The sequence below is a fragment of the Aspergillus fijiensis genome (assembly GCF_003184825.1).
Source record: "Aspergillus fijiensis CBS 313.89 unplaced genomic scaffold BO72scaffold_9, whole genome shotgun sequence".
NCBI classification, from domain to species: domain Eukaryota; kingdom Fungi; phylum Ascomycota; class Eurotiomycetes; order Eurotiales; family Aspergillaceae; genus Aspergillus; species Aspergillus fijiensis.
In genome coordinates, this window is record NW_024468985.1 from 2,706 (window position 1) to 24,087 (window position 21,382).

The window sequence follows — 21,382 nt, forward strand, 5'->3', positions numbered from 1 at the left end:
GATCCACACGAATCCCATCGTGGGTGGAATCGGTGCCAGAATCGTGGTAGAGGGAACCTAAATACGAGCCCCCCTCCGTCGATCCATCGGTTCCTCCACCCGAGAGATCGGGCTGGTCGCCGTCATTCAAGATCTGAACCACGGACTCAATTACGAAGGGTGCACCTTGGACCTGGCCACACTGCATACTGCAGGTGGGTTTGTTTGTTTGCCCGCTCTAGATAATAATCACGGGTTATCGAACTATGGGTTTGGAGGCGTTCGAGCGGAGGAAGAGGAAGTTTAAATGGGCGGCGGTGGGCGGCGGATATCTCTCCCGCCGAATTATTCTCCTGGGTTCGTTTCGTATGCTGGACTGAGAACTGGAGAAGGGTTAGATGGTGATGCTTAGACCCTTTTTGTCTCTTTCTGCCTGGTTTCTTGTGGGGTGTTGGAGCTTTGCTACGCCGGGTTTGTTTTGCGGGAGTGACGGATGCGTGTTAAGTTGAGTGGTATCACCCATCTAAAGTATTTGCGAGTTTTGGCGGAGTCAACTCGAGAAAAGAATAGCTCAATTTATCAGACTGGACTTACGACTCCCGGTGCCGTGCTTGGTCCAAGCACAATCACAGGCTTGAGGGTTGAGCATCATGCCTCACACCAACCGCGAGGGTTCACCTTGGCCTTGGAGCCGAGCGAGCCAAACCCACTCCCAAGGTTGAGGCCGTAATCCCTCAACTCCGACGACGGCAGATGAATCCATCAACGGGGAAAGATCTGAGTCCCAGTGATCAGTTCGAGATTCGATCCCCCCCCCTCTAATCCGGGAGCAGTCTATTCCCTCCCTCAATCTTCTCGAGGTGAACCGTTGCTTTCACTGGCCACTAGAACGAAACCAGATCGTTGGAGCGACCTAATCTTAGGGGTAGTGGCATCTGCACCCTTGTGGGGTAGCTGGTTCATGGCTGGAATTGACTTCTCCGGGGTTATGAATATGGGATTAGGGTTCTATTTGCTAGTGGCGGCGGGGTAAGTGCTATGCCATGCATGGCACGAGGTTCTAGGGATGGGTGGGTGGGAGATCGCCGTGCAGGAAAGAAGCCTGAGGTGGCTTTAGGTTTCCACGCGCAGAAGTTGTGGGGTACTCTGTGCGAGCACGGCTGGGTCTTGATTGGATATTCTATGCTGCAGGGTCAAGGGTAGGTAGCTGGAGGGATTGTATGAGTGAAGCAAGACGAAGGGATGGATGTGTAGATAAAATGCTATGCGTATCTCTGGCACGCTATAGTGCCCATAACAGTGGCATTCTTGCTACCTGACACCAGGTCTATCGCACAAATCATACCAAACATGTCAACTCCTGCTACCCTATTACCGCACTGAACACCCCCAATGTAAAAGCACGATGGAGGCCGACGTGTCGCTGGCCCCACATCTCCCTCAGGTATCGCTCCGCGCAGCGGTTGAACTCCCGTCCTCGGGCATCGATCAGGGCCGGTTTCACGCTCCAGCTGCGCACGCGTCGCTTGCAGTCACAGTCCTGACAGCCGAGGTCGGGGACGTTCTTCCAGGCCTTCCAGTAGTTGTCCAGCGGGTCGGAGTAATGGCACTTCCTGGCTGCGCCGCAGTCCGCGCCTTTAACGTCTAGCTCGCAGCATTCGTTCTGAGGGTCCAGAAACAATTTCGCCAGGGACCGCGGGGGCTGCTTCAGAATGAACCACGAGATGACGCTGTATTCGTTCCGTGCGTCCCGGTGCCAGTCCTTCGGGCCGTGGCGCAGGAGCATGCGTTCCATCAGCTCCCGCAACATCCGCAGCGCCGCGTGGAAGTCAATCTCGGTCTGTTCGTCGAGCCAGCCGCGGAATTCCAGCCGGCGTCTGCCCACGTCCGCTTCCACATAGCCCCACTTCAACACGGTATACACATGGTTGGTGTATTCTTCGAACGTCACCATCTTTCGTCTCTGCGGCGGAAGCTCGTCGTACTCGTCCAGCATCTTTCCGAGAACGAACAGCCGCCCGCTGACCACTGGCGCCAGGGGCTTCTTCGGCGGCATGAGCCTCTCCGTATCCCGAGCGATATCGGCCATCTGAAACAGAACGTGTAAGCCCCGTTCCAGCCGTTGCGCCAGCCGTAGTTCTGCCTCGAAATTCATCTCTGTGTTGTCCTCCTCGCAGAAAGGGCCCCATACGGCGGGCACAAGATGTCGTGATAAGTCTCGGGTGATGTTATGCCGATGGAGAAACCGGACCAGAGTGTGAATCGTCAACGGGGTCTGCTCCCCGGTCCACGGGCTCATGGTGAGGATGGGATCGAAGGTGTCAATGCCGTGGCATCGCATGAACCAGGTGCAGATATGCGGCTCGAGGATCTTGATGGTCTCATAAGTGGCCTTGTTCAGCCGGCAGAGACTGAGTATCGTGGTCACCTCGCCGCTGATGATGATGTGAAAGAGGACATCGGCTACAAAGCCGAAGGGAAGAGGTGCTCCCCGCCGCAGAGATGGGGATAGCATCTGTTTGACGAGGCGAATCAGCGTGGGGGATCTCCCTCGCACCTGCGGAGTGGGTGCTTGGCTGCGTATGGTCTTTCGGCGGAAGATCATCCCGACTTACCGTAGCAACTGCTTGCTGCTAACCTGGACCATCCAAGCCTTTCCGAATCTAGGCGAGAGGGAGTGACATTGGGTTCTTTATAAAAGGACTACTCAGGGCCGTCGTGGGGGGGAAAAGAGGCTGTTTGCCCAGGCTGTAAGGGGGGTTAATTGCCGTTTGGCGGATAACAAAGCGTCGACGGTGTGACGCGTTGGCAGATTATCAGTCGTGTGCTTGGCTGCAGCGATGCATCCGGAAAAGGCTGAGTAGACAGGGTGCAGGATGCAATCGCCGAACGACCGTAAGCTGACTGGTCAGCTTGGAAACTTATATAATACGTGGTCCCATGTCCGGTGCGGTCATCGCAGGAGCGATAGTGAGGGCCAGAAGTAAAGATCGACCACGTTTCACGCGAAATGCGAACAAGGAGAAGGGGCTGCCAGCACGGTCTATCGGTTCTCATGTTGAGACACACGTAGCACAATAATCCGTCCCCAACTAGTGTCTGCTCTGATGTAATAGCATGACACGCCTGGAAAATAATCAAGCCCGTCTGATCATGGGATCGGCGGTGTCGCTGATAGTGGCTTCAATAGCGCCAGGGGAACCGAGGGGGGAAGATCCGACATCGTCACGCGAGGAAGTCCGTCACGTATCGAGAACGAGACCATTTCGACTCTTCAAGTTGCAAGACAAGCTTGTAACGTCAGCGATAGTTTGGAAGAATGAATAAACGAATGAATGATGAATGAACAGGTGGGTGGGTGGGTGGGTGGATTGGATGAATTGCCGTGGGAGCATCTCCATTCTCCATTCTCCACACTACGGAGTTATCGACAATTGTTTATCGGTGGAGCCGGCCGCGGCTAAACCCAATCCGCTCAGCCCCCTTCTCCCCCGCCTCTCTTTGGCTCTCTATCGGTCGGCCACGAAAAATTTCTGGAGACGATAACAGATTGTCAGCTTCGCATCAACAACAACCTCCCCACCTCATTACCTTCCTCTCTCCCTCGACGCCCAACGTTAGTTCTCGAGTCAAGTCACAGTCATACTCGATTGAATTTTCTCCGACCAGCAAACTTCGTCAGGGTCTGCCGACCTCCGTCTGATGCCATTCCGCATATCGATCCTAGTCGCGCTTAACGCATGATTTTCTCCAAGCCCCTCCCACTCGCCGACGAGTGGACAGATCCGGATGCCTACGTTGAGGCCTTGATTTCCTTCGCTACGAACTCTGACATCTTTAGGCACCTCTGCGGCGGAGTGCATATCCTTGACTTCCTAACACGAGAGCCGGACCTTTATACCTCCCTGCTACCGGAAAATTGGCGGGCCTTCTTCGATCAGCATGATGTCCAGGACATTCTAGACTTGCTTCTTCGCGACGATCTACAGCCTCTCTTCGACCAACATGCCGGAACGGGCAGCGGACTGGATGCGGACGCAAGAGGGTGGCGAGGCGGTAGTCTGCCCCCGCTGGATTTCCTGGAGTACATTCACCAGATCCGGCGCCTGAGCCTGGGACGGGATTTTACTCCGTCTCAGCCCGGGACCCCTGTGATCCCGAGACATATTGCAGTAGGGATGAACGTCAAGAAGTACCATGAGGTCGCGCACTTCTCTAAATACGTGGATAAGCTGTGCACTACGGTAGACGAACAACGGGGCGATGCGATCACACACATCGTGGATTTTGGGTCGGGTCAGAGCTACCTGGGTCGCACCCTTGCCTCTGCGCCGTACCACCGGCACATCGTGGCTATCGAGCGGAAGCATCAGTTCATCAGTGGTGCGCAGGGCATGGATGTGCATGCTCGTCTGAAGGAGAAGAAAAAGGTCAACATGTACAACAAGAAGGCTGCCAAATGCAAGGTGTGCGATGAACCTGAGTCGCCTGCAGCGGTGGAGTCGCGCCCCAATGCAGGGGAGTCCAACATTGCAGAGCAGAGGCCTCAGGAGGAGGACCCAACGACAGCGACTGCCAATGGGGAAGGAGAGGGCCTGGCCATGATTAATGTCTTCCGTGACGTCAGCCTTGCGCCCGGCGAGATTGGCTTCAAGCCCCATCGGAACGCGCCCAAGGCGGCCGTGGAAGAAGAGGATGATCCCAACAAGCCGAGAGGCACGATGGACTATATCGAACATGAGATCAAGGACGGGTATCTGGAGCCGATCATCAAAGATGTGATCGAGGCTCCTCTGCCTGCTGTCGAAACAACCACGGATGACAGTGCAGTTGCGACCAATGGTACCAAGGCAGACCAGAAGCCGGTGGACGCCAAGGTCATGGTCATCTCCCTCCACTCTTGTGGCAACCTACTGCACCACGGTGTCCGCTCTCTGACCCTGAACCCGTCGGTCAAAGCCATTGCTATGATCGGCTGCTGCTACAATTTAGTTACAGAGAGGCTAGGCCCTGCCACCTACAAGCTTCCTATCCTCCGATCCATGCATCCCCGCCTGACGCAGGATGCCGTCGCGTACGATCCTCATGGATTTCCTATGTCAAAGCGCTTCGAAGATTACGAGCATGAGAGCGGAACAGGTGTCAAGCTGAACATTACAGCACGGTCCATGTCCTTGCAGGCTCCTTACAATTGGGGCCGGAAAGACAGCGAGGACTTCTTCACTCGACACTTCTATCGAAGCCTTCTCCAGCGTGTTCTGGTGGATCGCGGAGTTGTCGCAAAACCCAAGATCCCTGACGATCTCTACGGCGAATCAGATGCACCCGAGGACGCAGGGAACCCCTTGATTGTGGGCTCTCTACGCAAATCCGCTTTTATTTCCTTCCCCGCCTATGCTACCGCTGCCGTGGCTAAGCTTTCCCGTGATGCGCACTTTGGGGAAAAGGTGAAAGCTGGGATGGGTGACCTCACTGAAGAGGATTTGAACCGCTATGTGGAAGAGTACTGGTACGCGAAAAAGAATCTCAGCGTGGTATGGAGCTTGATGGCTTTCAGTGCTGCCTTGGTAGAGGCCATCATCGTGGTGGACCGCTGGCAGTTTCTGCGAGAGCACGACTCCGTCAAGGACTGCTGGGTTGAACCTGTTTTCGACTACCACGAGAGTCCCCGCAACCTGGCCGTCATTGGAATCAAGAAGTGAAGGGCGACCTACCTCATGTGACAGGTTTTTCCACCGGATGCCTGAGGCCTCCGAACCGAGCTGCAGGTGTCAGAAAGCAGGGAGTTGGGCAGCAGTAGCAGCAGCAACAGCCTCTCTGGTTCCGAGACATTTGCCATCCGGCAGATCGGGCGCTTTATCTCCCGCCTGAATCAGTGTTCTGGCGACCTGCGACTGGCCTGATCTAGGCCGCGATGTGCACACGCGACTCCTATGAAGTGAGACCATGCTGGGGTCCTCTCCACGTAGATATGATGTGACCACGACCAATAGACGATAGACGATGGACCGAAAAGAAAAATATTAGCATAGAGGTTTATGTGCAGATAGATGGTGCGACAAATTCACCGACAGCTAGTGTACTGTGTCGAGAGCGCTGCTGATCGGTCTAGAATTTTTTCATCGATTTAACCGCTTCCAATGGTGCTTTCTCCTCGCTTGAGTAATATTAATTATGATGCCTAGTTTCCTAGGCAGTCACAATTCCTATTGAGTATACACGGGACAATTGTGTGGGGCTCATGGTAAAAGAGTAGGTAATCCACCGATCAGGGTCGAAGGAAACCTTAGGAAAGGGCAAAGGCGAGGGAATTTAAATCCAAGACAAAAGTCGAGACCCATAACTAGTTATTTTCCCCAACTCAAAGGTTTCAGGGACTAGGTTAGTTAACTATTTTTTTTAGTGGGCGGCACCCGCGGGTTCCGAAACGGTTGTATGTCATTTCTTTCCGGTTGCCAATTCCCCCATTACAGCAACCTGCAATCTGCCCTCCATCCCAATCAGGCACGCTATCGACATTCCTCCTCCATTCATTCTCCAACGCTATGGACCATCTGGAGGCCGAGGGTCCCGAGAGCGATGGGAAGGAGTCACTTGGCAGACGTGCAGTAAGTCAATCAGTTGATGCTGCTGCTGCTGCGGCGGCTGCGTGCTACCAGGTCACATGCTTACTACTTTACTTGCCTACCTGCAGTGTGACCAATGTCGTTTGCGAAAGGTACGAGGCCAACTGTCTAGCCATAACTCTATGCAGCTTCTCGCTTGCCTGATATCCTTGCGTCGGTTCACTGACTTGCTTGTCTGTGTCTGTCTTCTTATCAGATACGCTGCGACAAGCGATCCCCGTGCTCCAACTGTCGCAGTTCACAGATTATCTGCCGATCGACCGGGGCAGGCCAGAAGCCTCAAGAGCCGCGGAAGCGGGTCTTGATCTCTAGTCAGTAGTATGTGTGCGACCATCCCGGAGTATGTCTTTCGTTCCGATCTGATCTGTGCCCCACATCCAGTGAAAGGAAGATCGATCTGATCGAGGAGCGCCTGGGGAGCATTGAGGACCTGCTCCGCCAACTTCGGTCGAACACAGCGACGACCAGCAGTGTCCCGGAGCCGTACTACCACTCCACGCCCATCTCCAGCCGTATGAGTCCCTCCGTCCCCGGCCATGCGTCGAGTGGTCCGGCTCCCGTGGAGGACCCTGAGGCGACCCCCGCCTTCGAGGGCAACTCGTCTCTCGCCGCGCACTCCGCCTACGCCAGCGAGTTCCTGGAGACGGCTGTCTCGCGCAGCGCGCTGCAGGTGTCGTCGCCGACCATCCAGGCGGCGCTTTCGACCTTGAAGCAGATGGTCAGCATGCAGGACCACCAGGCGCACTCGCCGGCCCGCGAGATCCGCTTCCCCAACCAGAAGAGCATCCTGGGGTCCGGGATCCGAGACCTGGCCATGCCGCCCGTGCAGGTGGTCCTGTCGCTTCTCCGGAAGTTCAAAGGTACCGGTCCATCCCTGCAACGATAGCATACACCCTCATCACTCATCTCCAGCGCTAGAGAAACCCAACATTCTGCAGGGGGTCTGTCCGTTCCTCACGTGCGAGCGACTCATTGAGAAATGTCGGGAGGTCTACTTTGCCACCGAGGAGTTCTCGGACGCGGCGTTCATCGTCGTCCACGGAGGTCTCTACTATGTGATCAGTGACTGCATCTCCTCCGTCGAGGACCCGAAGACGCGAGACGAGTACCAGCGGTATCTCCGGCTCTGTCAAACCAATATAGAAACGGCGCTGGCCAACTTGAGTATCTGTATGCCGGCCAGAGCGGAATATATCGAAGCTCTTGCGTTGGGGGTAAGGACTCTTCTAGATGGGGGCTCTTTTGACAAACTGTTGCGGACACTAACGGCTGTCTATGTAGGCTCTCTATGCGATCGAGATGTCGAAGCCGTCGTTCGCTCTGACATTGACCTCTACGGCAGCCCGACTATGTCAGACTTTGGGGTACCATCGAGCTTCATCAACTGATCCCGAAAGTGACATTTTCAGAGGACGCCAATTGTTTTGGACGGTTTATGCCCTCGACAAAGCGATATCTTTACGCCTTGGGCGGGCGTCAACAATCCAAGACTATGATATTACCATGCCGGGGCCGAACGACGTCATTGGAGCAGAGGAGCCCTGGAATAGCATTTTCCAGATATGGATTAAATTCGCCACCATCCAAGGCCAAGTGTACGAGCGATTATACAGCCCCGCGGCATTGTCGCAGCCGGAGAACGAGAGAGCCGAGCATGCCCGTCAGCTGGCTGCTCAAGTGATGGAGACTATTGATGTACCATTTGATGTATGTGTTGTGCCACCTTCGGCGGGCCAAAGCAGACGGCTGATCCATCACAGCACATCATGAACACTCAGAAGCTATCCCACATGGACGAGATCTACATGATATCGGACAAGATTGCCCGAAAGTCGGTGATGACCCTAATATATCGAGCGATTCCTCCATCGCGAGACTCGCAAAGCACATTCGTCAAAGAATGCATCACGACGGCTCGGGAAGCACTCGAACTACTGAAAGAGACCATGATCGAGGTCAAGGGAATGACTGAGAATTTCAAAGCGTCTTATCTCCACTGGTACGTTGGCTTCCAGCAAGGTGTTTTTGTGTAGACACTCATAGAGGTTCTTGCAGGACGGTTCTCTACGCTCCCTTCGTGCCGTTTGTGGTGTTATTCTGCCACACAATAGCGACGTCCTCGTGGGAGGACCTGAACCGTCTGGAGGAGTTTGTGCTCTGCGTGCAGCCGAACTGTTTTCTTTCGGAGGCCATCGCCAAGCTATACCGCCTGTGCCAGGTGCTCAGTAATGTCGCAAGGCTGTACATCGAGGCCAAAGCACAGGCGCAGGCACGAGAGGATCAAAACCTTGTGTCTGTTGGGCAGGAGTTCGATACCTATCTAACTGCGCTGGGTCTTGCACCTGCATCGAATCAAGAGGGCGGGGCCGTGTGGACGTCGGCGCCTTCCACGGCGGGAGCTGGGGCTGTCACCGGGGTCATGAGGTCTGGGAATGAAGGGGCCTTCACTGAAGCCCCTATGCCACCGACTGATCAACTGGGGAATTGGTTCTCGGGCAATCAGCATATGATGGGGCTACTGGAAGAGGATCTCTCTGTTTTTGATCCTTCGTGGACAGGATGAACAATCTTAATGGTTTGCATGGCAATGTATGTCTGGTGGCTCGGCATTGAGCGCTGATACTCCATCAAATTCACTAACGATTTGAGCGCTCGATCGAGTCACTCCCCAGTCCGCGCGTCGCCGGAAAACCTCAGATACACTTGCCTCCGTCGATTATCATCTCCGCCCCATTGACGAAGCTCCCCTCGTCACTCGCGAGATACACGCACATGTTGGCGACGTCATCCACCTCCGTCAGCCGTCCCAAGGGCACATTCCCGATGAACTTCTCCCGGTTCTCGGGCGTATCGTCCATGCCGGTGAACAAGGAGAACAACCCGGTCCCCGACAGCAACGGCGAGACGGTGTTGACCCGGATATTGTGCGGACCATACTCGGCCGCGAGACCTTTGGTTGCCTGTCGTCATTTGATCCGGAGTATCAGCAGTGCCTTCAAGCATCCGCCACCACCAATCGACGCCACTCTCCTCAAAAACCACGGGGCTGTGGACACTCACGTTCGAAACCGCCCCCTTGGATGCATTATACCACACCAACCCGGGCCGCGGCCTCGTCGCCCCGGTCGACGAGATATTGATCATCGACCCCCCGCCCCCTTGCTCCAGCAGCCGCTTCACAAACACCTGGCTCCCGAGAAAGATACTCTTCACATTGACAGTGAACACTCGCTCCCACTCCGCCTCGGTGACCTCGACCGTTGGCTGTATCGACAGTCTTATCAGCATAGCCCAGGCTTCTTCCCCGAAACCATTCACTACAGCAAAGGGGATACCTTATTCCGATACGTCGTCCCCGCATTATTGACCAAGACATCCACGCGCCCGAACTTTTCGACTGCCATCGCCACCACCCGCGCCCAGTCCGCCGCGACCGTCACGTCGACCCGCTCGAAATGCAGCGCCGTCGGCGCCGTGGCTGCCAGCTCCGCCCCGGCCGCGGCGTTGATGTCCGCGATGATCACCCGGGCGCCTTCTTGGTGGAAGCGGCGCACGATCGCCGCGCCGAAGCCGGAACTTCCTCCTTTGCGTGGGGTGGGTTAGTTGGTTTGAGGTTGGGTGGGTGTTGGGTGTTGGGTAGGGGATGGGGGGGACGAGAACGTACCGGTTACGATGGCGACTTTGCCGTCTAGACGGGGCATTTTTTTGTGTTTGCGGTAGGGTAAGGTACGGTTGGTGGGGCTTATATTGGAGCGGAGGATTGGTGGTCCTTGTCTTTATCTTTGGAGGTGGTTAATGGTTGATAAGTATAGGGTAGATTACAGGCTGTAAACTGTATCAAGCTCAATCGTATATCCCATGTATCGCTTCCCTGGAGAGTCAAAAACGAACCTGGGGATGTGGGTGAAGTCCAGCGACGAGCGTTTTTGAAAAGAATCAGGGTGAGAGGGAGACAGGGAGGGGAGGTGGGTAGATGGCTGGGTTATTGTAGCTGGAGCGGAGAATCTTGTCTTGTCCCGTGCGGTTGATGATCTGTCGGACAGCTTGTCGGTTTTAGCCCTTAGGTGGGTTACTTACCCCGCCTCGCCTTGCAGGTGGCACAGCGTCACAGCACAGCACAGCACAGCACAGCACTGTGCCACCAGGATACGGGATGCGGGGTTCGGTCCGGGGTCCGGGGTGACGGGGAGGGTGAGTTCTGGAGGTGGAGGTGGAGGTGGAGGCGGGGTAAGAGAGGGGGTTGCTAGTTCAGTTCTTGGGTTGGGTGGGTGGCTTTGTACGTAGGAGGACTGGAGAGCAGTGCTCGGCATGCTCGGTGTTCTCGGTCTTTGGTTGTTGAGTGTTGAGTGTTGGTTGTTGATTGTGGATCTGGGGTTGGGATGAGATGAAGAGTTTGAAGTTCGAGGGTACAGTACTGTACAGGACTTGAGATACGATTGATTTGTATGCTATGGCTAGAAAATGGAAGGGGGGAAGTTCAATACACCGTCGAAGTCGATGATTAATGACTTATGTCCAATTGATAAATCAGTCGAATATATGAATACAGTAGAATCGAATATATGCAGGGAGTCCAGGGGTCAGATCCAATGCAGGAGAATACTGGGCACCAGGAATGATATCACCGCAAACTAAGAGATAAAAGCCACCCCCAAATCAACCCTCCGCGAACTTGATCGCGCGCTCCTTCCGCAGCGTCGGCTCGTCTTCCTCCCGGTCGCGGGTCTTGGCCGTCGCGTCCAGACACCGGATCATGCTCTCGCAGAGCCGGTGCAGCACCCACTCGGGCTCCGTCTGGCTGGCCAGCATGGGGCTCGTCTCGCCGATCCAGTCCCAGTTCAGCACGCCGTACTCGTCCTCGCGCAGCTCGACGCTCGACGTCGGGTCCGTCGCCCGGATCAGCCGCGTGAACTCGACCCATTCCTCGTATGTGTACTGCTTCGGCTCCGCGTTCAGGGCGTCCCGCGTCGTGCGCTGGATCGCGAGCGCCAGCTTTTGTGCCAGTCGGATGTTGGAGACGGGGCCTTCGTCGGCATCGGCGGGGCCCGGTTCGGTCGCGAGCTGATCGATGGTTTCTGCCTTGGGCTTGGTGCCGCCGTCCTGAGGGCTGGTGCTCGGGGACAAGTCGCTGGCCCGCTTGGCGCCGATTTCCGGGTCCCCCCCGTCGTCGGTGGCGGGCCCGATGGGGAAGCCCTCGGCGACGCGCTTGTGCTCTTCGCGGTGCTTGAGGGCCGTGTACAGCGGCGGGATCTTGCGGACGAACTTGGCGTAGCGGCCGGATTGCGGAAGGACGGTCCAGTCGGCCGCGACGTCCGTGGCGTGCTTGAAGCCCGCGACGATGGTGTCGCTCATCTCCGAGATGAGCGTGGTCATGGTGGGCACGGCGACGAGGGACCAGACGATGAAGAAGGGTTTGGCGGCGTTGGTCGACGGGGTGATGTCGCCGTACCCGATCGTCAGGAGCGAGCAGAAGCCGAAGTAGAGCGCTTGGAAGTACGTGATGTTCTCCATCTGCCAGAAGGCCACCGCGCCAATCGTCCAGACAATCCCAAACATGATCAAGCTCAGCACGAGGTTGTACCATCGGCGGAAGAAGAGCGTTTCCCGCTGGATGGCCCGCATCGCGTCGAACCGGTCTTTCTCCTCCTTCATGACGACCTGCTTCGGGCGACCCATCAAGGCGAAGGCGTCGATCGTGGTGCGGACCGGCCGGCCGGAGCGCCGGGGTTTGTATTCGAGCTGGGAGGTCGCCCCGGGCTCGATGGACACGGAGCGGCTGACGGTTGCTCGGCGTTTGCGTTCCACGTGTTTGCGTATCACCTGTTTGTACTGAATGTCGTGTGCGAACTGCAGGACACTGTTGACCACGAGACCCAGGATGATCATGCCGATGACCGCGTACGGAAAGACGAGACCCCTTGCCACCGGAGTCGTGGGGGTGATGTCGCCGTAACCCAGCGTGAGGATGGTGACGTCCGAGAAGTATAGCGCATCTGCGAAGGAGATGCCGATCACATTGCTGAAAATCGCGGCCCCGATTATGAGCCACACCACAAACGCCGTCGTCTGCAGAATGAGCGTGCGCTGGCCGTCGGTCAATGCGAAATACTGCGGATAGTGTCCGAGAACATATCCGAGCATGTTGATCAGTAGTATCACACCGAGGATGAAGTACAGGACTGCGGCGATCACTGCACTCCAGTAGGCCTGCGAGTACGTCTCATTGGGAGGTACGGGAGGAGAATAGACATGCATCGCGGCTGTGATACCGATCAAGATGGAGGTTGAGAGAAACCAGAGGATGATCGATACAGGCAACGCAATGATGTACCGCACTGTCCGGGTGAAGTTGAACAGGAGGAACAAGTTACCCACCAAGCCGCATGCCAGCGACGTCGCATTGAGAGCTATGCACCTAGTCAGGTTAGGGCTAGACGCTGTGAGTCGGAAGGTTACAGATGACTTACCATCGTGGGTCTGCCAAGGACTTCTGGATGGGTTGCCCGAACGAATCGGTCTGGCTCAGAACTGTCACCTTCCATGATGACACTAGCGCCACGATGGACATGACATTCGCCAAGGGAGCGGTTGTGGCAGCTATGAGCGGGATTGCTGTCGATGCTATCCACCAGTTTTGCGGTTCATCGTCGTCGGCCGGTCTCAGATGGAATGGGCTTCGAAGCCGCTCTCCAAGCGACCTCTTCTGCTGCGTGTGAGGGCTTGACGAGCTATCCGGCATGGTTACTTTGTCTTGAGAGTAAGCAGGCCACGGCCGCGTTCTGGCTAGGAGTGACTCCAGGAGAGTCCTATGGAATCAAAAAAGAGGTTTCATGGCGATATAATCAATGATAAATTCCAGGGATAATGAATGAGACCTCCTTCTCATGGTCATATATAGAGATGCCGATCTCGAAGGCAATGGATGGGGCCAGGAAAAAGACACGTTAGGATTCTCATTGGTGGTGGAGGAGTGGAAGTGAATTCCTTGTTTTGACTTGGCAAGACGGGACAAGATGAGATGACGCCCGCCCAGATGGAGCTCCCGTGACCCACCAACCCTGACAGCTTGCCCTAGACCTCCCCTTCTTTGGGACATGATGTCATTCCGGTTGATCCCTACCGTCGACGACTTGATTGATCTTGTCTCTATTCACAAATGAAATGCTGAAAATAGTTGGTGCTCTGGTTCCTGGCCTTGCGTCAGGGAAGACGCCTAGTCGGAGAAGTACAGTACTTCACATGATAACTAGTCATCGTTGAAGACAATACTGTGAGAGACAAGATCGGGTTTTATCTCTACAGATGAAGCTGAAGAGAGATTCAGGCAATATTCTTCGAGAAGCTAAGTTGAAATCTAGATTTAAAATTAACCAATCATTACAAGCAAGAGCTACAGGTAATCACAATGTCGCGCAGTCTGAATAAGTCCAGTCCCACACTCATGACAGCTCCTCGGCATAGCCCGCGGGATTACCCCAGCCCATCCGCAACATCTGGTTGACCATGGGCCAGTTGCGTGTGCGGATCTGGTAGTTCAGAGGCTCATCAAGGATCAGATGCTCCAAGCGGCCGGTCTGGATGATCCACTGTCCGAACCCGGCCGCTTGGAGCTGTGGCCGCGCCAGCAGAGCCATGACAACCTGTCGGTCCCAGACATGCGTGAGGAAATTGTTGCGTTGCAGGTTGTCCAACGGGTACGAGAGCTCTGGGTACTGGTACTGGTCTTCGTTGAGCCCCAGATTCAAGGGGAACCCGCAGTTGATCAGCGCCAGGGCGAGCTCCATATGCCCCAAGCTCAAGGCCGCTTCGATCGCCGACCTGCCCGATGCCGTCACGATTACCGGGCCCAGCGCCTCCGGCAAGGCGGCGACAACGGGCGGGACCAGCCCAGGCATCAGATCGCATAGGAGCAGCTGACGCGCGATCGCCTCATCGCTAAGATACGTGCCGTTGTCGTACGCTTGGCGAAGCAGGTTGATGTAATCCGGCATCCTACACAGGTAGGGCAGGGCCCCGGGCCCGGCGTTCGTGGCGTAGCGGGCCCCTTCGGATAGAAGCAGTCGCACCATCGCGTCCAGCGCAAAGCTCCGGATCCCATAGCCCAGAGGCGGCCCGAATTCATCGTGGCTGAGCTCAGGGCACACCGCGAAGTCCAGCGCCGTGTTGCGGTTGACCCGCGCCGTGGCGAAGATGTCGGCCCCGCGCTGCAGCAGCAGCCGGGCCACGGGGACCTGGGCGTAGAAGGCGGCGATGTGCAGCAACGGCCTGGCACTGAGGTCGTAGAGATTAGCATCGAGCCCTGCGTCTTCCAGACAGAACCGGACCGCGTCGTACCGGCCCTGGGCCACCAGGCGAGCGAGGGGCTGGCTTACCGGGTTCTCATGCCACAGATACCGACTGCTCCGCCGGTTGTCATGTTGGTTGGCGATGATCATCGCGTCGTAGGTCACCTGCGGAGGGACGACCGTCTTCCGACAGCGCGCAACGACCTCCTCCTGGACCAGGTCGCGGAAGGCTTTGCAGGTGCGTCGGAGCGTGAGGAGCGTGTCTGTGTCCGCGTACAAGATGACCTGCACGGCGATCTCGGGCGGGAGCGCTGCCAGCCCGATGTTGAGCGTCTTGAACACCCGCAGCAGCTGATTCCTGAGGCGTCGGCCGTGGTGTCGTTCGAAAAACTCGAGAATCTTCTGACGTTTTCCGGCCATCGTGGCTTGTGGTTCAGCGCTGGTCCGGTGGGGTGGTGTTGGGTTTTCATGACGGCGAGACGTAGACCCTTGGGGTCTTTTATATAAATGCGCGTCTCCGTTTCTTGTTGAAAGGGTCGCCGACATAGAGGCACTTTTCAAGAAATTTGCCGGTATCAGAGGCTAGAGAGCAATACGCCATTTCTTCATGTAGGTTGCTGCTTCGTTTTGTCTCCGTTTTGTGATATTGCCGCAAGGCAAGGTGAAAAGATCGTGGCACAAGTTCTCGCCGTTGGCCAGCGCATTTGTCACAGGTAGGCTTAGAAAGAGGCAACAGAGTATATGTCTCAAATTGAAGAAAATGAAATGACAGGACTGACAAGGTGCTATTGGAGATGGAGGATGACATGTCGCTTAGACTATGAGGTGATCCAGGCGCGGTCATCAGGTGACTTCGGAACTCCAGCGATTGTCTCATGCAACAGACCTCTTTATCATGACACCTGGTGACGACAGTATTGGGAACTAGAAAAGATTTTACAGAAGCACTAGTACGCCATGGCAGATGACTTCATATTCATATAGTAGATGAGTGCAAAACATAGACAGGGGAAGAATATTACAATGATAGATTAGAATCTCTGAAAAAGTGATACAGATAGTAAGAACTGTCTTTCTACAATAGTCTTGGCAGGTAGAAAACGCTAGCCATCAAAGAAACCCCTGCAGCTTCAAGGATTAGGGCCTGCCTTGAGTAAAGCTCGGATCTCGTCCCAGTTTCTGGCAACCAGAGCCTCCCGGAGTGGGCTTCTTAGAATCAAGTCCGGGTCCCTCCATGCCTCAAAGCCATCTTTCTGCAACTCAGGCCGCTCTAGCAGCAGCTCAGCAAGCGAGGCCCATTTCCTCCAGACGTTCCGGGGCAGGACTTTCGAGCCATAGAATTTAGGATTCGGTTCCAGTTTACCAAGAACAAACGCCAACTCAGGGTATTCGTTTCTGTCCCAATGATAACCCAGCTTGAGGCAGAATCCCTTTCGTATCATGTACGCGGCGAACTTGTGGGATGCGTGTTTACAGTACGGGGACGAGGTTTGTCCAAGTGCATCCTGCATCAATCCGAGCCCGGGCATCGACAGCACCTCCGGGATTTCTTGCACTATGACATCCAAAATGTTCACCGAAAGCTTTTGAATACAGCGTGAGATATGTTTATACAGCGTGTACCAGTCCGTAGTGCGGCCATCCTTGTACAGGCCATTTTGGATTGCCAATCTGAGAAGTTCCAGCCCGTCCGGGCGTCGGACCAGATGGATGAAGCAATCGGCTGAGGAAAACACTGCACCCTTCTCGAGCAGAAGCCGAATGATCCTCTGATGTCCCCCCACAGTGGCCGTCCAGGGCTTGTCGGTGACTCGTGAATGTATGATCCTCCCAAGGGTTGGGTAATCGTCTGAGAGATACCGCCGTTGCTCCGGGCTCAGCATGTCTAATGCCTGGTACCCGGTCCACGTTTTCTGATTGACGTCAATCTCCGGGTGGGAGAGAAAGATCTGGACCATTTGGAGGTTTCGGGTTCGCACAGCAATATGCCAGAATGAGTTTCCAAAGAGATCGTAGTTTCTGTGGGGGTGGACGCCAGCATCCAGCACATTCTGCACGACTTGATAATGGCCGCGGATGATCGCCTGTACAAAGGGCTGTGGGATAATTTCGGGTCTGTGATTGATGGACCAATTCGAGTGATTTTCATGTGGTAACCCATTCTCGTCAACCATAGTGAATTGCTCGTAATACTTCTTAGAGGGAAGAGCCCACTTGAGGCAGCGCTTCTTCAGCAGGCCTCTCAGAGTGTCGCTCAAGGCTGGAACAGCTAACCTGAAATTCATTAGCTCCCAGTAGTTCATCTGTTCAACAATCACATACAAGATGTCCATGGGCAGGTCTTCCAGTTTGAAGACCCTAGCACGTTCTGGAGCATCGCCGGAGGTATAATCGCGGTCGTTAGACATGGTCCCCGGTTTCGAGTTGCTGATCCCCTGTATCTTTAAGTTGTGGCTTGACGGTTGTTATCGTGGTGTCATGAGGTTGACTCTCATTTGAAAAAGGGTATTATGTTGGTTCTTTTATATTGACTGAGCACCGACTCATACTCATAGATAATCGTCGCGGAAAGGGGATAATGTCTCACTTTTTCAAGAACTGAAGAGATAACTTCCGCGCGTAATGTGGACTTTCTTTGTTGGGCTTTCACAACTGTGAACTTGAAAGAAAGATGGGTATCTGGTGCCTCTGGTCGGATCAGCGGTGATACATCTTCACGCTGGGTTGTGTGGAGTAGGGCACATCTTGAGTTATTTACTAAAGCCTTCTGGTGCTTCTGTCGAAGTTCCATCTGGGTGCCTAGGAATTGTAGAGCCATCTGCTAAATGGTTCTTGCACATGTTTGGCTGCGATTAGCGTCTGACGATACCGCTATATTATAATCAAGGCTCGCCGTCAACAGTGAAATAGATTGGCATGATCCCGAAATTAGGTGCCACCCTGAAAGAGTAGCTTTGAAAGAGCCGGGTGCTCTGGGTCCTCTGGAATCACGCATACTGTTGTGGCTCGTTACATATCAGTGATATGTGGTATAGTGCAGAAGAATTTTCCTCTTCCTCTGAAACTTACTATCAGTATTCCTTCATCCCAGCAGGTTAGCAGACTGATAACACACACATTCCGTGCCCTGCTTGAGAAGAGAATACTACATAACAATGTACTGTATGTAGTCCATGATATTTGCATAACTACAGCGAAGCGGGAACAAGCACAGACCCTCCTCCCGCTACCACTACTGCTACTAATGCTACCACCGCCTTCCCCACCGCCCGACCGTATCCAGCGTCATGCCGGGGATCCTGCCACCATCGCCCATATCAACAACATCTCGAAGACAATCCAACAACCATCCCATTCTAACTACTACCCACCTACACCCTACCCTCCTGTCACACCTCCGCCCTATTTATCCCTCTATATAACATACACCACAATATCCAAATTGTCTCATCATGGATTACACAGACCCCTTCCTCCAAGTCCAAGCGTAAGTATTCCCAATCCCCTTAAACACCGATAAGTGAATCCACCCCGAAGCTGAACAAAATCAGGGACGTCCTCTCCACCCTACAAACCACGCGACCGCTCTTCTCCTCCTACCTGCGCATCCGCTCGCTCGCCAAATCCCCCAGCAACCCGGAGCTGCAACAAGCGCGCTCGGAGCTCGAAACCACGCTAACCGACCTCACCGCCGACCTGGACGACCTCGTCGAGAGCGTGCGCGCCATCGAGCAAGATCCCTATCGGTTCGGTCTGGAGCTGGAAGAGGTCCAGCGTCGCCGGAGTCTCGTCACCGAGGTGGGCGCCGAGATCGAGAATATGCGCCAGGAGCTGCAGCGGGCGGTCACGACGGCAGACGCCGCGGCGGCGGCGAGCGGTGGTGGCGGTGGTGCGGGGTCCTCGCATCTGCCGAATCCGGCGGATTTCGATGAGGAAGACGGGGGTCTGCTGTCGCCGTCCGGGGAGCGGGGCGATGATTACTATGCGGCCATGGAGCAGCAGCGGCAAATGGAGTTGATGCATGAGCAGGATGAGCAGCTGGATGGGGTGTTTCGGACGGTGGGCAATCTCCGGCAGCAGGCGGATGATATGGGGCGGGAGCTGGAGGAGCAAGCGGTGATGATTGACGAAGTGGATACCCTGGCCGATCGGGTCGGGGGCAAACTACAGAACGGGATGTCGCGATTGAAACACATCATCCGGAAGAATGAAGGTAAGGAAGTTCAACTTTTGGGTGTTCTATCCAACCTATCTGAAGATACTGATCGTCCCGCCATTAGATACAATGTCCTCCTTCGCCATCGCGGTCTTGATATTCGTTCTAATCCTCCTCTTGATCCTGCTCCTTGTGCTTTGAAGGGGAGGTAGTTTCGTCCGGTCCGCGGATTTTAGACCTTGGTCTTCTTGCGGGGACGGGACTGTTCCTCCTCGTCGTCCTCATCCTCGGACGCGTCAATATCGCTGTAGTCGACCTCCTCGATGGATTGATCCGTGACTAGACCACCGTCAGTCAGCCAGTGTGAATGAGAAAAAATGCAGTCGAGGCCACCACACTTACCATAGTACTTCATCGCATTGGGCCAGAGATCCTCAGCAACGGCAATGGCCAGCTCCTCGCCACCGGGGAAGATCTCGATGAACTCGAAGTCGTCCTCCAGATCATCGTCCTCGTCGTCTTCGTCCTCCTCATTCTCCCCCACCTCCTCACCCTTGCGCAGCTTCTCGAACTTCTCCTCCTCCTCCTTGGTCGCGGCCTTGGACTGCTCCTCGGTGACATCACTGCCGCGGTAACCGAAGAAAGCGAAGAAGCTCAGGTCCGCATCCGGGGGCACGTCGTCCTCCTCATCCTCACCCTGGGGCTCCTCGTCGGCCTCGACCTCATCGCGCTTGCGCATCAGCGCCTCGAACTCCTTCAGCTCCTTGCGGTCCGTGTCGGCGTCCTTCTTCTTCTCCGCCTCGGCCAGGTCGCAGGCGGCGTCCAGCAGGCCCTTGGTGGGGTCCTGGCCCTCCTTCCAGTTGATGCGGACGGGGTCCGAGACGAGCCCGTCCCAGTGGCGCTTGTGGCCGTTGGCGGTGGTGATGACCTGCTTGCGCCAGTAGAAGTCCTTGACCAGCTTGTCGTTGGTAAAGTAGGGGTTCTCGTCGCCGGTGCGGAACTCGAAGGTCAGACGGAAGCTGCGGGGCTCGCCGATGCCCTTGTCGTCGACCTCGAAGCGCTCGACGGTCAGGTTCTTCAGCGTGGAGGCCAGGATCGTCGCGTCGGTCATGGTGATGTGCTCCTCGACCTCGGCGGGGGCGTTGAGCATCACGCGCGTCCAGAAGGTGTCGCGCAGGTCGGGGGAGGAGATGACCTCATTGCGCTTGGCGAAGAGCGGGCGGAGGAGGAGGGTCGAGTGGCGGACTGCAGCATTGCCAGATAGCATTAGTATCACAGCCCCCAATAGAAGAAAGAACGCAGCAGCTGCCATTCCAGTCCAATGGCCGAATGCGAATCGCTTCAAGACCCAGCAACGCCGTAGCTCCGTAGCTCTGCGACACCCAGTCTACAAAAAAAAAAAAGGAAAATAAAAAACTCACGCTGCTCCACCTCAGCCTGAATAAACTCCTGCTCCACCAGCGCAATCTTCTTCTGCGTCTCCTTGCTCACCTCGGGCCGCTGGATGCGCTCCAGCAAGGACTGGTTCTGCTCTTCGGCGGACATTTTGGTTCGCTATAAGATATTTAAAAATGTGCGTAAGGGTTTGTGCGTTCGTAATCAGGATTAATACTGTTTGAAGCCAGTAAATCCAATCCTCACAAGGAAAAATTAAAGGTGAGTTAGGCAGTTGTGGTTCGGTTTGAGGAAAGAGAGAGAGAAAAAAAAAAGTTGAAAGTCAAGCAGAGCAAAGCGGATTCCCACCCCCGGGTTTTTCAAAGTGAGGTGGACGGGCGGGAAGCTGACCTACCTGACTAAGGGTGCTAGCTAAGTTAACTAACTAAGCTTAACTGGTTAACTTGACTAACTACCCTAATTTAGTAACTAACTACTACACTAGATTGCTGTTGATACTGTACGGGAGGCTGCTTCTGCTTCCTATATACTACCCAGGTAACTTACAGCATGGCTTTTCCGGGAAGAATAAAATGAGAGATAGGAGAATTTTTTTCAAGGTCCAGACTCAGCTACTACAGTAATCATAAGGGGTATTAAAGGTAAGATACAGGTACAGGTACAGCAGAGTAGCATTACAATTCCCATCCATCCTCGACAGTAAAAACTCTACCTACTCGGAACGTTAACAAACGGGGACCGGCACCGGCACGGGCACAGGCACGGGGTTGGGGTTACACATGAAAAAAAAAAGTTCCAACAAACCGCCTTCTGCCTTCCACTCACCTTCTGCTAGAAGTCTTGAATTAATGCAACTCCCTAGTTAGTGAAATTATCCAAGAAGTGAGTATCGGAATAAGCTAATCCCCTAACCCCCTAATCAACCCCATCATGATTGGCGC

The 21,382-nt window shown here is 55.0% G+C and overlaps 9 protein-coding genes across 9 annotated transcripts; 3 read left to right on the top strand and 6 right to left on the bottom strand.

Moving 5' to 3' along the window:
• Positions 1–1,320: 1,320 nt before the first annotated feature.
• BO72DRAFT_301470 (uncharacterized protein) lies at positions 1,321–2,840 on the bottom strand. Its single transcript, XM_040940435.1, has one exon. The coding sequence runs from the start codon at positions 2,582–2,584 to the stop codon at positions 1,343–1,345; it is 1,242 nt and encodes a 413-aa protein (XP_040804317.1). The 5' UTR covers positions 2,585–2,840; the 3' UTR covers positions 1,321–1,342.
• A 679-nt stretch (positions 2,841–3,519) lies between these two features.
• On the top strand, positions 3,520–6,125 carry BO72DRAFT_445324 (uncharacterized protein). The gene has a single exon (XM_040944015.1). It carries the CDS (start codon positions 3,720–3,722, stop codon positions 5,679–5,681), a length of 1,962 nt encoding a protein of 653 aa, XP_040804318.1. The 5' UTR covers positions 3,520–3,719; the 3' UTR covers positions 5,682–6,125.
• A 399-nt stretch (positions 6,126–6,524) lies between these two features.
• Positions 6,525–9,168, top strand: BO72DRAFT_466158 (putative C6 transcription factor; the record flags this gene model as incomplete). The annotated part of the gene is made up of 7 exons (XM_040946756.1): positions 6,525–6,587; positions 6,802–6,923; positions 6,987–7,465; positions 7,518–7,819; positions 7,887–8,312; positions 8,366–8,604; positions 8,661–9,168. The coding sequence occupies 7 exons, from the start codon at positions 6,525–6,527 to the stop codon at positions 9,166–9,168; spliced, it is 2,139 nt and encodes a 712-aa protein (XP_040804319.1).
• Positions 9,169–9,298: 130 nt separating this feature from the next.
• Positions 9,299–10,620, bottom strand: BO72DRAFT_483843 (NAD(P)-binding protein; the record flags this gene model as incomplete). Its single annotated transcript, XM_040947829.1, has 5 exons — positions 10,497–10,620; positions 10,270–10,437; positions 9,941–10,188; positions 9,666–9,869; positions 9,299–9,565 (listed from the first exon to the last, which is right to left on the bottom strand). The coding sequence occupies exons 2-5, from the start codon at positions 10,304–10,306 to the stop codon at positions 9,299–9,301; spliced, it is 756 nt and encodes a 251-aa protein (XP_040804320.1). The 5' UTR covers positions 10,307–10,437; positions 10,497–10,620.
• A 430-nt stretch (positions 10,621–11,050) lies between these two features.
• Positions 11,051–13,581, bottom strand: BO72DRAFT_525213 (potassium channel family protein). Its single transcript, XM_040949940.1, has 2 exons — positions 13,073–13,581; positions 11,051–13,020 (listed from the first exon to the last, which is right to left on the bottom strand). Exons 1-2 carry the CDS (start codon positions 13,342–13,344, stop codon positions 11,262–11,264), a joined length of 2,031 nt encoding a protein of 676 aa, XP_040804321.1. The 5' UTR covers positions 13,345–13,581; the 3' UTR covers positions 11,051–11,261.
• A 163-nt stretch (positions 13,582–13,744) lies between these two features.
• On the bottom strand, positions 13,745–15,854 carry BO72DRAFT_301637 (uncharacterized protein). The gene has a single exon (XM_040940436.1). It carries the CDS (start codon positions 15,434–15,436, stop codon positions 14,045–14,047), a length of 1,392 nt encoding a protein of 463 aa, XP_040804322.1. The 5' UTR covers positions 15,437–15,854; the 3' UTR covers positions 13,745–14,044.
• A 166-nt stretch (positions 15,855–16,020) lies between these two features.
• Positions 16,021–17,298, bottom strand: BO72DRAFT_493259 (uncharacterized protein; the record flags this gene model as incomplete). Its single annotated transcript, XM_040948363.1, has 2 exons — positions 16,021–17,164; positions 17,213–17,298. 2 exons carry the CDS (start codon positions 17,296–17,298, stop codon positions 16,021–16,023), a joined length of 1,230 nt encoding a protein of 409 aa, XP_040804323.1.
• Positions 17,299–18,215: 917 nt separating this feature from the next.
• Positions 18,216–19,571, top strand: BO72DRAFT_445328 (SNARE domain protein). The gene is made up of 3 exons (XM_040944016.1): positions 18,216–18,377; positions 18,442–19,103; positions 19,171–19,571. The coding sequence occupies exons 1-3, from the start codon at positions 18,343–18,345 to the stop codon at positions 19,245–19,247; spliced, it is 774 nt and encodes a 257-aa protein (XP_040804324.1). The 5' UTR covers positions 18,216–18,342; the 3' UTR covers positions 19,248–19,571.
• On the bottom strand, positions 19,107–20,802 carry BO72DRAFT_445329 (histone chaperone napB). The gene is made up of 3 exons (XM_040944017.1): positions 20,468–20,802; positions 19,449–20,291; positions 19,107–19,385 (listed from the first exon to the last, which is right to left on the bottom strand). The coding sequence occupies exons 1-3, from the start codon at positions 20,589–20,591 to the stop codon at positions 19,279–19,281; spliced, it is 1,074 nt and encodes a 357-aa protein (XP_040804325.1). The 5' UTR covers positions 20,592–20,802; the 3' UTR covers positions 19,107–19,278.
• Between the last annotated feature and the right edge of the window lie 580 nt (positions 20,803–21,382).